Genomic DNA, 15,933 nt, shown 5'->3' on the forward strand with positions numbered 1-15,933 from the left:
GTTTCTAGAGTTCATTCCCTTGGAAAAGTTAAATGTTACAAGATTCACCTAGTGATGGTAGCTCGCGCCTTTACTCCCAGCACACAGGGGGCAGAGGAAGGCAGATCTCTGCGTTTGAGACCAGCCTGGTCTACAGAGTGAGTTCCAGGACAGCTGGGGATATGCGGAAAAACCCTGTCTCAGAAAAACAAAGCAAAAAACCCAAACAACAACAAAAGATTATAGCATTCAGTGATGACATTTAAATTTGATCGGCTCAAGACCTTCAGTGAAGACTGGAGAGATGGCTCAGCTGTTAAGAGCAATGGCTGCTCTTAGGATCTGAGTTCAATTCCCAGCAACCACATGGTGGCTCACACTAGACCACGGAGCCATCTCTCTAGGCCCCCAGTGGTGAGCTTCTGCCGCAAACCTATTCACTCCCTCCCTGGCCGGACTCAGGGTAACAGCACCAACTCCAACGAGATCCGTGTAGAATATGAATGTAAATTCTGATAAAAAAAGGCTTTTCACCAAGTCAGCCTTGTTTAATTTCCAGCCAAGGAGTGAACTGAAAAACAAGAAGTTTGTTAGCCCTTCCCCAGTGAGGACATGAAAGGCTTTATTTTCCACAGGAAAAATAAACTAAAAAAAAAAAAAAAAAAAATCACATTCAGCAGCCAGGCACAGGGTGAATGTTTTGCTTGCATTATTGAGGACAGAAGGTCAGAGAGGTTAGTGCATTCATCCAAGCTCACACAGCTAACTGCTGATTAACCTGAAAACCCGACTTTCTGATTCCTCCTCAGGCCTGTGGATGCCCTGCTGCCCCATCTGGTGCCTCAGCGAAAACAGCACTTCTCCCAGATTCGAATTCTTATTGGAATCACAGAGAATAAAGATCTGTAGAAAGCAGGTGTGGGTCATGGGCTCCCAAGACTGGACGAAGTGGATGAAGGTTCACTAGCCCAGCCTCTGTGGCTGACAGTGGTGCTCTTCCCTGTAAGGGGCTGGTCTGGTGCTGCTTGTCTTCCAATGCTAAACTCTGTAGCCTAAGATCTGGTTGCTCCCAGGCAAGCTTTTGTTGTGTAAACCTTGTCCCCTTAATTCTCCATGATTGGCTAATAAAGATGCCTATCGCTTATAGCTGGGCAGAAGAGAGGTAGGCCAAGCATCGGTTCCTGGGCTTGGGGTCTGAGGTGAGGACCATGAGAGAGAAGAGAGAGGAGGAAGAAGGAAGAAGTTGCCATGGGGTGGGTGGACCGTGAGCTCACGGCCACAAGGGCCAGCCAGTTGGAGTAGAAGTGGACTAGGCAGAACATGGCAAGTTACATCTCCAAGTTAGTGACAGAGAAGTAGACAAAATGGCATAGAGGGTTGATATCTGTCCGGCTCTACTGCTTTAAGGCTTATTATAAATATAACTAGTATTTACTGCAACACATGGCCTCGGGGACAGCACCATTCATGGGGAACATAGATCAGTCGTCAAAAGTCCTTAATGTCTAATTGATGTTTAAACAACTGTTGGTTCAGAGTGAGTGTGCATGCATGCAGATGTACTGTGTACATGATGGTACACGTGTGCCTCAGGGACTGAGTGGAGGTCAGAGGATAACTTTTAGGAGTCCTTTCTTTTCCTGTCTTCCCCCTTGTTGAGCCCCATTATTTCTGCTGCTATGCTGCATACTCTGGGCTAGCTGGCCCTCAAGCTTCTGGCCACTTCTCTTGCCTCCCTCATAGGAGAGCTGGGGATAATGCTCTCTGCTCCTCTCCCCTAATCTGGCTTTTTCTCTTGGGTTTTGGGAATTGAATTCAGGTTGTCAGGCTTGGTATCTTAGGCTAGTGTGATGAAACGCCATGACTAAAAGCGAGCTGGGAAGAAAAAGGTTTTTTGGCTTACAGTTCGTCATCCTAGTCCATCGCTGAAGGAAGTGAGGAACTCAAGCAGGGCAGGAACCTGGAGGCAGGAGCTGATGCATCGGCCACGGAGGGGTGCTGCTTCCTGGCTTGCTCCCCATGGCTTGCTCAGCCTGCTTTCTTATACCAGCCCAAGGATTGCCCCACCCACAGTAGGCTGGGCCCTTCCTCATCAAACAATCACTAATTAAGAAAATGCCTCACAGTCAGGTCTTAGGGAGGTTCCCTTCTCTCAGATGACTGTAGCTTGTGCCAAGTTGACATAAAACTAGCCAGCAGCAGCAAATGCTTTTACTGACTGAGCCAACTCTCTTGTCTTAATAAATTAAAATATCATACCTAGAAAACAATTGTTCTTTATTTAAACCTGAACAATGTGAAGGTAAAGTCCTGCTAGAGCCTTGCCCTGCCTTCATTCATTCATTCATTCATTCATTCATTCATTCATCTTTCTTTCATTTGCTCATTCATTCATTCACTCAGTGTGTGTGTGTGTGTGTGTGTGTGTGTGTGTGTGTGTGTGTGTAAAGTGCATGTGTAGAGGTCAGATGTTGAAGTAGGGTGGTGACTTCTTCCATCCCTCTCTCCCTCACTTTTGGAGATCGGATCTCTCAATGAACCTAGAACTCAATGATTTGGGTAGACCAGATGGCTAAAAACCCCAGGGACCCTCCTGCCTCCTTTTACAATGCTGGGATTGTAAGCAGGTGCCTCTGCACCTGGCTTTTACACAGCCAGCTTTTAAGTGGCTGCTGATCCTCGTATTTGTGTGGCAAGTCCTTTCTATCAAGACCAGAGAGTTGATTCAGCTGGTAAAAAGCACTTGCCACTCAAGCCAGACAACATGAGCTCAGTTCCCATAACTCAGGTTAACAATACCGAGCCATCTCCCCAGGCCCTTTTGTTTGTTTTTGAGACAAGATCTGCTGGCCTAGAACTCCTTATGTAGCTCTCCAGACTGGCCTTAAAGGATCCTTCTGCCTTTGCATCCTGGGTGCTGGGACTACAGAACTAATAGGCTACAAGAGACCTTGTCTCAAAAGTAAGTACAGTTAATGACTCGGTGACAAATTTCTGACTCTCTGCAGCCAGCATTGCTAGACAGACACCCTCTCTGCCCCATGCTGTGCGTGATTAGATGGAGTAGGTCAGAGTTCACAGCTGGAGCTCAGTGCTAAACACTCAAGTCAGACAGTCATCAGCTGGAGGCTGTGTCCCCTCCTGGCAACTGTTCCCTTCTCCTTTTCACACTCCCTCCCTTCTTTCTTTTACATGAGGTTCACTACCTAGGCAAGGCTGTCCTTGAACTCTTTTTTTTTTTTCTCGGAGCTGAGGACCGAACCCACGGCCTTGCGCTTGCTACGCAAGTGCTCTACCACTGAGCTAAATCCCCAACCCCTGTCCTTGAACTCTTGACTCTCCTTCCTTAACCTTAGATGCCGAAACTACATAACCACTGGCATCATGCTTTCAACTTCCGCTTTTTCTCTTTTCTTTTTCGTGTTTCATGAACCCAGAGTAGCCTTGGACTTGCAGTATAGCTGGCGATGATCTTGGATTCCTGATCCTTCTGATCTACTGAGTTTTGGGATTAAAGGTAGTTACCACCTCACCCATTGGGTAATTGTATAATTGTGTGTGTGTGTAATTGTACATTCGTGTAACTGTTCAAATGCATGTTGGGCACTAGAAGCTGACATCAGGTATCTTCTTCAGTTTTCCTACTGAGGCAGGCTCTCTGGATGAACCTGGACTGATTTGTCTAGTCTCTCTAGCCACCTGCCTTGAGGAGCTCCTCTTTCTAAATCCTAAAGGCTGGAAACATCACAGGTGGCCATGCCCACCTCTTTTGTGTTGAGGTATGAATTCCAGTTCTCACAGTAAATTTGTTATCTGTTGAGCCACCTCTTCAGCCCAGCTGCCCCAGTATATACAGTGCTGGGGACTAAACCTTGTGTGTGCTAGAAACACAATCTGGTCCTGAGGTACACACACCCTCAGCTTCACTTTGGTGGCTTTCTGTACTTCTTGGCACTAACCACAGCACTGTCTTTTTTCCCAGGTCCTTCTGGCTTAGAGGCCATCCCTCCTGAGCAGAGTGGCTCCCAGCTGTGTTGACCCCCTCCCTACATGAGAAGTGTCCATGTGTGGACAGGGTGGGGGTGATGAAGTTGGTAGCCATAGTGACAGTCTCGCTGAAGAAGTTAGGAAAGAAGCAGGAAATCCTTAAGGACTCTGATCATAGACCCCCCCCCATTTACGCATGACCCCCCCATTTACACCATGTCTGATAAGGAACAGGTCATGCCAGGACTTCAATGGGGCTTACCAGGTGTGAAGAGGTGGAGGTTTTTCTGGGAACTGCAGACCAGCCGTCGGGTAGTCAACAAGAAGGCCATGACCCCTCCTTCAGGAAGAGGAACCCCCTTCACTTGCTGTTGTCCTGAAAGAATACAAAAACACAGACTTAGACCCACAGGGACCACACCCTACTATCTAAACCCACCATTGCCCACTTTGTGGAAAAGACTCTTAGGATGCAAATTCCCTTGCTATACGCCCAATACTCTCTTTACTCAAGCACATTTTGTGCCGAATACAATATACACTTTAATTAACATTCTTTTTCTTTCCATATTCCACACTCCAGACAGAATGAGCATACCCACTTTCTAGACAGAAAAACAGAGGCCCAGAGAAATGGTTCAACTGCTAAAGAAGACCTGAGTTTGATCCCTAGAGACCTTGAGAAAAGGCTGGGGTGTAGTAGCACACTTAAGTCCCTCCTCCTGTAACTGAAGAGATGGTGTTGCATTCACCACTGTCCTCTTTTGCAAAAGGAAACATGAGGCATAAGAGGAAGGGGTTCCTACCTGAGCAATACCTTTGTAAGCAAGTGTAGACGTTTCTTTGTAGCCTGACGGCCTTTGCTTTGCTCGCCAGCTCGAGCTGGAACAGGTTCTATTGTTTGTGGACAGGGAGTTCTTGAGGGACTCTGCACAGTAGCAGATTCTGTCCAAGCTTATCTTTTGTCTCTGGGAGAGTCCACCCCAGAGCTAGCTGCTCTGTGATTTGCAAATCTTAACTCTTCCTGGGCAGAAAGTCTGTCATGTGAGTGTTGGCTGAAATGCTTCAAAGAGTCTGGCTCTAGATACCTGTTCCATTGTTCAACAGACAGGGCTCACCCCTGTCAGATCTGAGGAGGGGCTCTTTCAGAAGTGATTGCCTGACCCCCCCAAGCATTCTTTAATTATAAGAGACTAATTTATTCAGTTAACCTAGCCACAGTAGATAGAAGGCTTGAATAATAATAATAATAATAATAATAATGATAATAATAATGATAATAATAATAATAACAACAACATAAAAGATGTAGTTCAAGGCTGGACACGACTGTTCATGACTTTAACTCCAGTGCTCAGGAGAAAGAGGAGGGCAGACCACAACTTCATTATGGCTTACTCTCCTTAGTGAATTGCAGGCCAACTAGAGGCTACACAGTGATAGCCTGTCTCAAAAAGGAAGCAATTCAGAAACTCCATTTTATTTCTTTTCAGAAGAGGAAAAGTTAGGAGAAAACAGTAGGCTTTAAAACTGTGACAATAAATTAATGTAGAAACCACATTCTTCTCTTGACAATTTAATGAGTTGTTTTTTTTTTTTTTAAGTTGACTCTCATATCTAACTTAAGGCAGGTCTAGTAATTCAGCAGTAAACTATTTGGAAAGAGCAGTCACCACCTCTTACTTAAGGCCACTTGGCTTAGGTCGCTGAGACATCATCACATAATTCAAGTTTCGCCTATCAAATACGCTTTAGAAGTGTCTTGAAGGACTTGAGCCTCGATGTTTGAATAGCCCATAAAAGTGAGAGTCACACCTGTGCACTTTCAATGACAAGTCACTTTGGAAAACTTGCCCCAGTGACATGTGACATTGACTGCCCTGCAGCTGACGTTCACCTTTTAACAAAACGATCTCCGTCAGTCACTCACTCTCAATGGTATTTTTTCAAATAATCAGAAGAGTCCATGTTCATTCACTTTCTTGCCCACTAATTCAATCAGCCAAAGTCAATTAGGCAGCTGTTACAGACAAGGCACTGAATCACTTAGGAGGAAGAAAAAAACGGGTAAAACACACTCATAATTCCTCGGCCAAGGACTGTGACCAGAGACGGGTGGGAGAACCCAACGTACTAGGCACCTTGTTCACCCTGTCATTAATTTCTTAAAATAAGCCGACAAGGTAATCATATCAAGTCCCAGTTCACTATCAACAGAAAACTTCACCTAGCATAAAACAGAAGACCAGGCCTGGTGCTGCACCTGCAACCCAGCATCTGAGAGTCTAACGCAGGGGGGCATGAATTCAAGGCCACTCTAGACTACATAGCAAGGTCAAGGTCAGCCAGGGACACATTGAAAAGCCTAGCAACCGAACAACTCCAGAATAGAAGACTGATTGCCTGATGTGTGCAAGGTGCTATGGGAAGATGGGGCGCTTCCCCCCACCCAAGGCCAGCGGGGGCGGGGTTCACCTGAGCCGAAAAGTTAAGTAGATTTCAAATGCTGAAGAAGGGGAGTTGAGACAGAGTGGAGGAGAGACATCTCCAAGAAATGAGGCTATCTAGCCACGCTGTTGGGTTTCTGAGGGGAGCAGGAAGTGCATCTGCTTGGCACCAGGGTTATCACTGAGCAGACAACAGGCTTGCAGTGGGACATTGACACAGAAGAAGGGCAGATCTGGCTGTTTGGGGAGGTTTAGGAGGTGTGGGTTTGTGGGAGAAGTATGTCACTAGAGGCAGGCTTTGACAAGTTAAACACCCACAGCATTTCCGGTGGCTGTCTTTCATGCTGTGCTTCTTGATATGAGCTCTCAGTTTGTTGCTCCAGCCTCCATGCTTGCCTGCTGCCCAGCCTGAGACAAGAGTCCATGGTGGTGATGGAGCCCCACCCCTCTGGAATTGTGCAAATAAACCCTCCCTCTGCAAGCTTGGTCGTGGTGCTTTATTCTAACAATAGAACATTGACCGGGGTTGGGGATTTAGCTCAGTGGTAGAGCGCTTGCCTAGGAAGCGCAAGGCCCTGGGTTCGGTCCCCAGCTCCGAAAAAAAGAACCAAAATAAATAAATAAATAAATAAATAAATAAATAAATAAATAAAATAAAAATAAATTACCCCTCCCTCCACCATGTATAGCATGTGCATCTAGAAATGTAGAAGTCTGAGGACAAACTCTAAAAGTCAGTTCTCCCTCCCATCACCTGGGTCTCAGCCACCGAGTTTAGATTTTCAGGTTTTGGTGCAAGTACCTTTACCGGCTGAGCCATCTTGTAGGTCCACAAAACAAAAATTCCTCTAACCTGGAAGCCCCTTGCACAGGGACAGCTATTTCCTAAAATGCTGGAGGCTAATTAGGGGAGATAAGCCACATGTTTTCATGCCTGTAAACAAATTTGTCTGACCCAGCTGCACAGAGTGTGCTTGATCTCATGTAGACAGGAGGTACATCAGGATGTATGCTTGCCCAGTTGGGCCTTAGGGGTTTATCTTTATAAGCCTCTAGGAGATGTGACTTGTCACCACTTTCTGGGAACTCCAGAGTGAACCTAGCCAGAGTCCATCGTCCTGGCCAGTATTTAATTAAGGCTTGCTCAGATTTAGCTCAGAAATTGTGGCAGTGGTCTTATTCTCGACTGGTGGGATTAAGAGTTCCTAAACAAAATACCGTGCTACACTCCTGTAATCTGATCACTCAGGAGAATGGTCCAGCCTGGGCTACATACAGAGACTCACTGAAAACAATATGAGTCTATGAGTTCCTCAAGAAGTTATGCAGAATTGCCATATAACAGGTTCCACTCAGACACTATGTGACAAGAAGACTGAAAGCAGGACTTAAACACACAGTTCATCTGTCCACTGCACCATTGTCCAAAAACAGCCAAAGAGGCTGCCATAATCCACGTGTCCGTCAATGGATGAACATGGGAAGAAACAGAGGGCAGACACCTGATATGTCTCAGACAAAGCCCCGTTAGATGTTCCATTGATGCGACACTTGAAGAAGAGGAAAATCCAGGGCTGTCAAGGTAGTTCAGTTGGTAGAGCGCTCACCTAGCAGGCTCAAGGCCATGGGTTCTCTTTCTGGTGCTGCATACACTAGGCATTGTGGTGCTGGCTATCCTGGCACTGAGGTGAAAGTAGGAAGAAGTAGGCTCAGGGATAGTCTTAGGTTGAGCAGCTGGAGGACAGCCTGCTCTCTATGAGGCCTTGTCTCAAAACAATGCTCCCCCCCCCCCAAGGTCCTCCTACTCTTCGCCCCTCCCCCTTCCCCTAGCAACTGACCAAGCAAAGTGATCAACTGGGAAAGTAGCTCAGAACAGACTGTTTTAAAGGTGGCCTAAAGTCCCGTGGGGCATTTCTTCCTTAGGTGTGGTCAGAGGGGAAAGATTTAATTGATATAAAATCAATTAGACGGGCCGAGTGCATGGCAAACCAAGAGAACTTTGTCTCCAGCTGAGCCGAGGCTCTGCAGTCATTCTGGTCTACTGCCACCAGGCCAAGTTGAAAATTCTGGTCAATTCAGATAGCTAATGCCTCAGTCCTGCCCACCTTAATTAAAATGCTAATTGGTTCCTGTGCTGCTTCTTATCTGCCCTGTGGATGGGAGAAGCCAGCTGGAGTAGGACTGGTGAAGAGACAGGAGTTCACTGTTTTGATCAACAAGGTGAGACAAGGTGAGAAGAATTCAGGTAAAATGGAGGGAAGGAAACCAAAGTCACCTCTTGTAAGTAAAATCCTTTTCATCTGTTCTGGGGGAGGTCACGAAGCCGTGCAGTGCTCACCTGGTAAGCATAGTGTCCTGCATCACAAACAAACAGCACACAACCCTCCCAGGGCTATCATTCTGCAGGGATGGTGACAGCGAAGTCTTTCCCTCACAGTTACTACAGTTATTATAGTTTACCTGGACATGCAACCCCTCTCTCCTAAGGCAGGGCGCTGAGTAGTTAAGGTGGCCCTGAACGTCCCATCCTCCTGCTTCCCCCTCTTGAGTACTGGGTTGCACTCCCACGCCTGGTTTTGTGCTGTAATTCCAACCTGAGGCTTCAGGCCCCACTGGGCCACATCCCCAACCCTTGGTGTCTTTTTATATCTAACTTAATTTGTCAGTAGGGTCTGCCTTGGCTCACAGGGTCAGAAGTTCCTAGAGATGCCAAGCCAGGGGCTGGGGAGAGAGATGGCTCAGCAGTTAAGAGCACTGGATTGTTCTCCCAGAGGTCCTGAGTTCAATTCCCAGCAACCACATGGTGGCTCACAGCCATCTGTAATGGGATCTGATGCCCTCTTCTGGTGTGTCTGAAGACAGCTACTTACATACATAAAATTAAAAAATTTTTTTTTTTTTAAAAAAAGTGCCAAGCCAGAGACTGGTGGCCTTGGTGTCATGGACCCACTCAAACCAAGCATCTCACTTGTACCCCTCCCTCTCTCCTGCCCTCCTCAGGCAGGGGAAGAGCTCTGGACACAAGCTCATAATTCCTGCTACCCTGGGATAGACACAGGGATTCTGGCCCCAAGACTAAGCATGTCAGATATAAGAGAACAAACCCTGTGAGGTCCGCCTGCAGAGGAGATGAATGGTATAGGGATGAAAACCAGATTCCCTCCAGCTCATCGAGATGGGTCACTTTACAAAGTGCTTGTGCCATAAGGCGGAGGACCTGACATTAAGTCACAGCACACGCATTTAAAGTCACACTCTCTTGAGCACATCTGAGCACATCTGTAATTCCAGCACTGGAAGGATCCCTGGGGAATAGTGGTCAGCCAGTCTATCTCAAGCAGAGCTGCAGAACCCCTGAGAGAGACAGTTTCAAACATAGGTGGAGCCAGGCTGGGTGAGCCTTTAATCCTACTACCCAGGAGGCAGAAGCAAGTGGATCTCTCTGCGTTTGAGGACAGCCTAATCCTCGCAGGGAGTTCTAGGACAGCCAGAATTACACAATGAGATCCTGTCTCAAAAACAAACAAACAAATAAGCAAAAATAAATTAAAATAGGTGGAGAATGATGAATGCTAACCCCTGGTATGTGTGTGACACACACACACACACACACACACACACACACACACACACACTTCTCATCCCTGATTCTAATTCTTCTTTTTCCTGGGCTGTGACTTCAGGCATGTTAAGTTTCCTTCTGTATAAAATGGGGTTGGGTAGTGTGAACTGAGGACTGGGACCTTGGCCCCTGTGATCTGCCTGGCTCAGGAGCAGTGCCTGTTTGCACAATCCTTGAATAAACACTAAACGCTCAACGAAACGTTGAAGACGGCATCTGACATGTGTTCAGAGCACTGCTCAGGCCCTTCTCACAGGGAATCTGTGCGTGAACTGTTGGCTAGAGAGCAAGGCATCTCCCAGCAGTCCCTCTGGGGCTTCAGAATGGTCTTTCACTCTCCTATTTCACTCGGCCTAAAACAAAGGACTGGCAGGGTCTCGGGACATTCCTTTCTTGATTTGCAGCTGGCATCTTTCCTGCAGACTCAATGGGACACAATGGCACACAATGACCAAGTGTCCCTCGAGGCCAGGGGTCTCCATGGAAACCAATAAAGCCAGCCCCCCGACTGGGCCTTTGCAGATGGTTAGCAGGGCCTCAGTCACAGAGTAGTGATGGGTGGCTTGCAACACAGGTTTTAGTTTGGATCACATTCCTTCCTCCAGAAGAGGTCGGGAGGCCTCAGCTTGCATTCACTGGAGCAGGGTCACTTCCTCCCTCTATACAGAGTGCTCTCCCTCAGCCTGCCTCATGGGCTTTTATAATCTCATGGTGACTTGTGTAAAGGCAGAGGGACAGTGTTCTAGAAATGAGCAGGGGTGAGCACCTAAGAAAAACGGAGGGGTGCAGAAAGGGGAGGCAGGAGAGGGGTGCAGAGAGGGGAGGCAGGAGAGGGGTGCAGAGAGGGGAGGCAGGAGAGGGGTGCAGAGAGGGGAGGCAGGATAGGGGTGCGGAGAGGGGAGGCAGGATAGGGGTGCAGAAAGGGGAGGCAGGAGAGGGGTGCAGAGAGGGGAGGCAGGAGAGGGGTGCAGAGAGGGGAGGCAGGAGAGGGGTGCAGAAAGGGGAGGCAGGAGAGGGGTGCAGAGAGGGGAGGCAGGAGTTGAGCAACAAAGCACAGCCAAGCCTGGTGACTCTAGACAAGTATTTTACAGCAGCAACAGAAGGGAGACCAGAGCCACGCCTTTGCACCAAGGCTGCACACACACTTTCCTCTGATTCTGGAAGCCAAACACACCTGGCCTCCTTCACCAGAAGGAGAAAGGGTTTTGCTTGCTACACAAAACCACTCAGTGACAGACGGTGGAGTTAGGGCAGAAGGGAGGCAGGTCAGGTGTAAACATAATGACCTAATCACATCAATATTCTGCCCCATCCCCCACCCTTGAAATCCATCTGTTGCAGGCTATACCTGCCGATCTTACTTGGAGGGGGGGGCTTTGGGAGTGCGTTAGGTCACCAGGGTAAATCCGTCACACAAATGAGATCAGTGCCCTCGTGGAGATACCTCAGAGAGATCCCTCAACCCTTCCTCCATGTGAGGATACCGAGAAAGGTTGGTCATCCACGAACCAGAGTCTTCTGGAGATACCAGATCTATCAGCTCAGTCTAAATCTTGGAACTCTAGCCTTCAACACCACGAGGAATAACTTTCCGTTGTCTATAAAGCATCCACGTCAGTGTATTTTGCTATAGCAACTTGAAGGGGTGTATTAGTCAGGGCTGTCTAGAGTAACAGAACGTATGGAATGTCTCTCTATACCAAGGGAATTCATTGATGACTTACAGTCTGCAGTCCACCTAACCCAACAATGGGCAGCTGTGAGTGGAAGAATCTAGTACTTGCTCAGTCCCATGAGGCTGGGTGTTCCAGCTGGTCTTCTGTAGAAGCTGGAATCCTGAAGGACGCTTCAATAGATGTGCAGGCAAGGAAGTGCAAGCAGGCAGAGAAGAAGGAAGCTTTCCTTCGTCCATCATCCTTACATAGGTCTCCAGCAGATGGTATGGCCCAGATTAAAGTGTGTACCATCATGTCTGGGCCTAAGCTGTTCTTTGCTTAGAACTTTCTCTGTCCCAGGCTGGCCTTGAAGTCAGAGATCTGCTGGCCTCTGTCTCTTGGGATTAAAAGGCATGCATCACTTTGCCTGGAACTAAGCTTTTCCTAGCTACTATGCCTCAAGATCTGGATCACAGGTGTGCCCTCCATTTCTGGATTGTAGTTCATTCCAGATATAGTCAAGCTGACAACTGGGAAACTGGGAATAGCCATCATAGAATGTCTGTCTGTCTGTCTATCGGTCTGTCTGTCTTTTGAGACTGTTTCTTGCTGTGCTGGTCTAACGTATACTAGGTATACCAAACTGGCCTTTAATCTACAGCAATCCTCCGCCTTCTGCCTCCAGAGTGCTGGATGTCAAGGGTGTGACCCTGCACTTGATCTTTTGTCAGTCCTTTGACAGGCATGACATTTATAGCTCCATAGTAACGAGCAGTTACAGGTAATAAAATATTTCATGGATCTTAAAGGAAGAAAGGAAGGAAAGAAGGAAGGAATGAAGGAAGGAAGAAGGAAGGAAGGAAGGAAAGACAGACAGAAAGAAAGAAAGAAAGAAAGACAGACAGACAGAAACAAAAGAGCCAGGCATGGTGGTGCACACCTTTAATCCTAGCACTTGGGAGGCAGAGGCAGGTGGGTCTCTGTGGGTTCAAGGACAGCTTTGTGTACACAGTTGGTTCTAGGCCAACCAGAATTGCATGGTGATATCATGTCTCAAAGTAATGTATGATTTCTCACTTTCTCCTTTATTGTTCTCATTAAGCCTTTAAACTTTTAGTTATCTAGGTACAGAGAAATAGTGAAGGGGAGACCCAAGGTCGTAGTAAAGAGAAATAGTAAAGTACTAATGTCTTGCCTTCCATAAAAGAACAATAAGCAAGCAGACTCATACTCCTTTGTGTGTGTGCGTGTGTTTAAATTCTGGGTTTCGAACTTAGGGCTTTAAATAAAGACCTATTATTTCTCTCATTATCAGTTTAAATTATGTGCATCTATGTGCATCTGTATGTAGGTATGGGCACATGAATGCAGTGCCTCCAGAAGCCAGAGGTGTTGGACTCCCCTGGAGCTGCAGCTGCAGGCGGTTGTGAGCTGCCTGACACTGGTGCTAGGAACCAAACTTGGGTTCTCTGCAAGAGCAGCGTGTGCTCTGAACCACAGGGCCTGCCGCTGAATCACACCCCACAGGGCCTGCCGCTGAATCACACCCCAGCCCTACAGTGTATTTTAAAGTCAGGTAGTATAACTCTTTAGTATGACTTTATTTCAAGGTCGGTCTCCCTCCCCCCCCTCACTCTGTGTGTGTGTGTGTCTGTCTGTCTGTCTGCCTATGTCTGTGTGTGGTTCTGTGTGTGGTGTGTGTGTATGAATTTCAGGCTTGTGCTTGTTTCTATTTCTGTGGAAACACCACTGGAATCTTGCTGGGGTTGCGTTTACTCTGTATGTATACCACTTCAAGTACACGGTTATTTTACTACGTTTTTACCTGACTCACGAACATGGACTCTTATGGACTCTTTCCACTTGTGTGCCCTCTCCAGTTTCCTTCATCAGTGTTTTATAGCATGCATTAGAGATTGTCTGACTTTTGATCAAACTTAACTCATGGGCCTTTTGTTTCGTTTTCGTAGCTACCATGAAGGGACTGCTTCCTTGATTCGTCTTTCCAGCTCATTTGCTATTGGGTTAGAGAAGCATCACTTCAGGAACTGATACAGCAAAAATGGCTAGATTAACAAAAAGGACCCACCATGTCAACACAATCCCCTCATCTATTCCAGTGACATTCACACAGAATTAAAAAAAATCCTAAAATGTACGCCAAAGCACAAAAGACCCCCGGGTAGCAATGCAGCCCCAAGCACAAAGGAAATTGCTGGAGGCCTTATAATACTGAATTTCAGCTATGCTACAGAGACGCACAACACGGGGACAAGCACTGTTACTGGCACAAAAAATAAACCCAGGGCACCGGAACAGAACCCAGGACAGAGAATTGAACCCAGCAGCTCTACAACGGAGCCTGCACAGCTGCCTCAGAGTTCCAAAGTGCAAAAAGAACGCATGGGAGAAAAGACAGCCCAGATTGCTCTCTCTCACCCTGGATGAAAATGAATCCAGACAGACCAACCTGTTTCCTGCTGAACACCTGGAACTCTGAAGTGGGAAAAGAGATCATGGAGAACTTCCAGGCTCAGGCCCAGGAAAGGTCTTTCCGAAAGGTCTCCCACAGCACAAGAGACAAAACCAAGAACCGACAAAGGAGAGAGCAGCAAATCGACAAGCTTCTCCTCAGCAAAGGAAGCAACTCGCCCAGGTGGGAGCAACCTGCTGGCTCCACATCTGACAGGGGAGGATATCCGAAGAACCTGAGAACTAATGAGGGGTAAAAGCAACGAACTGTCAACATTCTTGGCACCAGAAATGCAAACGTCATCTCATTCTGGTCAGAAAGGCTACTATTGAGAAATCTAACAGCAACAAGTCCAGCAAGGATGGGGGTGGGGGACCCGTGCAGCCTGCTGTCAGGAATATAAAATCGGTCAGTTGCTGCGGGAGTCAGTAGAGGTTCCTCAAAGAACGAGGGACAGAGCTACCGGGAGATTCAGGACACCGTGACTCCTGGGTGTTTACCTGAGAGGGAGTCTAAGCCAGCACATCACAGAACACTTAGACGTCCATGATGACTACAGCACCATTCACAATAGCCAAGTATAAGCCTGTCAAGAGAGGAATGGATAAAGGACGGTTGGCTCACACGCACAGTGGAGTCTCATTCAGCTCCAAATGATGTCATCTTCGGGAAAATTGAAAGAGCTGGAGATCATCATACTAAACGAGACAGACGCAGAAAGATGACATTTATTTTCTGTTTGTGAATTCTAGATTTTACATGGATACATAAATAAATATAAACACACGTGTAGCTGTGTGCATATACATGTGAGTTCCATGCAATCCCCATCCGGATATGGTAAGGGACACACGTTTGAAATATTGTCTTCATAGAGCCTATCACTATTCACACTTAATACATATTAATAAAAGGTTTACATAGAAATGGGGCCAGGGAATGGCTCGGTGAGTAAAGGCACTTACACCAAGCCTGATAATCTGAGTTTGATCCCCAGGATCTGCTACGGGATAGTCGAACCTGTTTCAAGTGTGGTGTGGCCCAGCCATCAGTGCACACCTTTAATCCCTCTGGCTGGGATACAGACATGTACTTACTACAGACCTTTAATCACAAACAATGAAGTAAAGGTAGTTTGCATGCAGGAAGCACTGATGTTTGAAAATGATGTCTGAGTGGCAGAAACAGAGGAAGATTTGACAGATAGGATATGTCAACTCTCAGGAGAAGAGAGAGGAAAGGGAAGAAGCTACTTAAGGGAAAGACAGACAGTACAGGAGGAGAGTACAGTGCAGGAACAGAGTAGAGATTGTGGAGAGCAGGGCAGTAGAGTTGAGAGGGAGAGCAGAGCAGCAGAGAGGGAGAAGGAGGCAGTGATACCGTGAGAATTTTAGAGACAGACTGAAGAGAGAACGAGCTAGACACAGGCAAAGACAGAGCAAGCAAGAGAACGAGAAGGAGCCAGAAGAATAGAAAGTATTGCTAGTTAATTTGAGGCCAAGCAGGGCAATACTGTGAGAAGCTGAGAGAAGCCAGATGCATTCAGTCAGCGTGGAGAGGAGTTTGGGCCAGAACACCTGAGTTGAACCTGCCAGCCAGTGCTCAGGAAGAACAAGAAAGGGCGAGCTTATTCAGCAGTAAATCTCAGAGGGTGAAAACATTTGTGACTTAGATTAGGTTGTACGGAGGTAAGAAGCTTCCAGGACTAGGCCAAGGTTAGCAAGACAATTAAATATAATAGAGATGAGAGACAATTATATCAGGCGAATC

The 15,933-nt window shown here is 47.1% G+C and overlaps 1 protein-coding gene across 3 annotated transcripts in view; it reads right to left on the reverse strand.

The window, feature by feature from the left end:
• Positions 1-15,933, reverse strand: part of Abat (4-aminobutyrate aminotransferase) — a 96,124-nt gene that overhangs the window by 42,011 nt on the left and 38,180 nt on the right. The window contains exons 1-2 of one of the 3 annotated variants that reach the window (XM_006245760.5): positions 14,161-14,426; positions 4,229-4,342 (exon numbers count right to left, since the gene is read on the reverse strand). In XM_006245760.5, the coding sequence (XP_006245822.1) occupies positions 4,229-4,298 (70 nt within the window). In that variant the 5' untranslated portion in view covers positions 4,299-4,342; positions 14,161-14,426. 3 annotated transcript variants of the gene reach the window in all.

Source organism: Rattus norvegicus, chromosome 10 (assembly GCF_036323735.1).
Source record: "Rattus norvegicus strain BN/NHsdMcwi chromosome 10, GRCr8, whole genome shotgun sequence".
In the NCBI taxonomy this organism is placed as follows: Eukaryota; Metazoa; Chordata; class Mammalia; order Rodentia; family Muridae; genus Rattus; species Rattus norvegicus.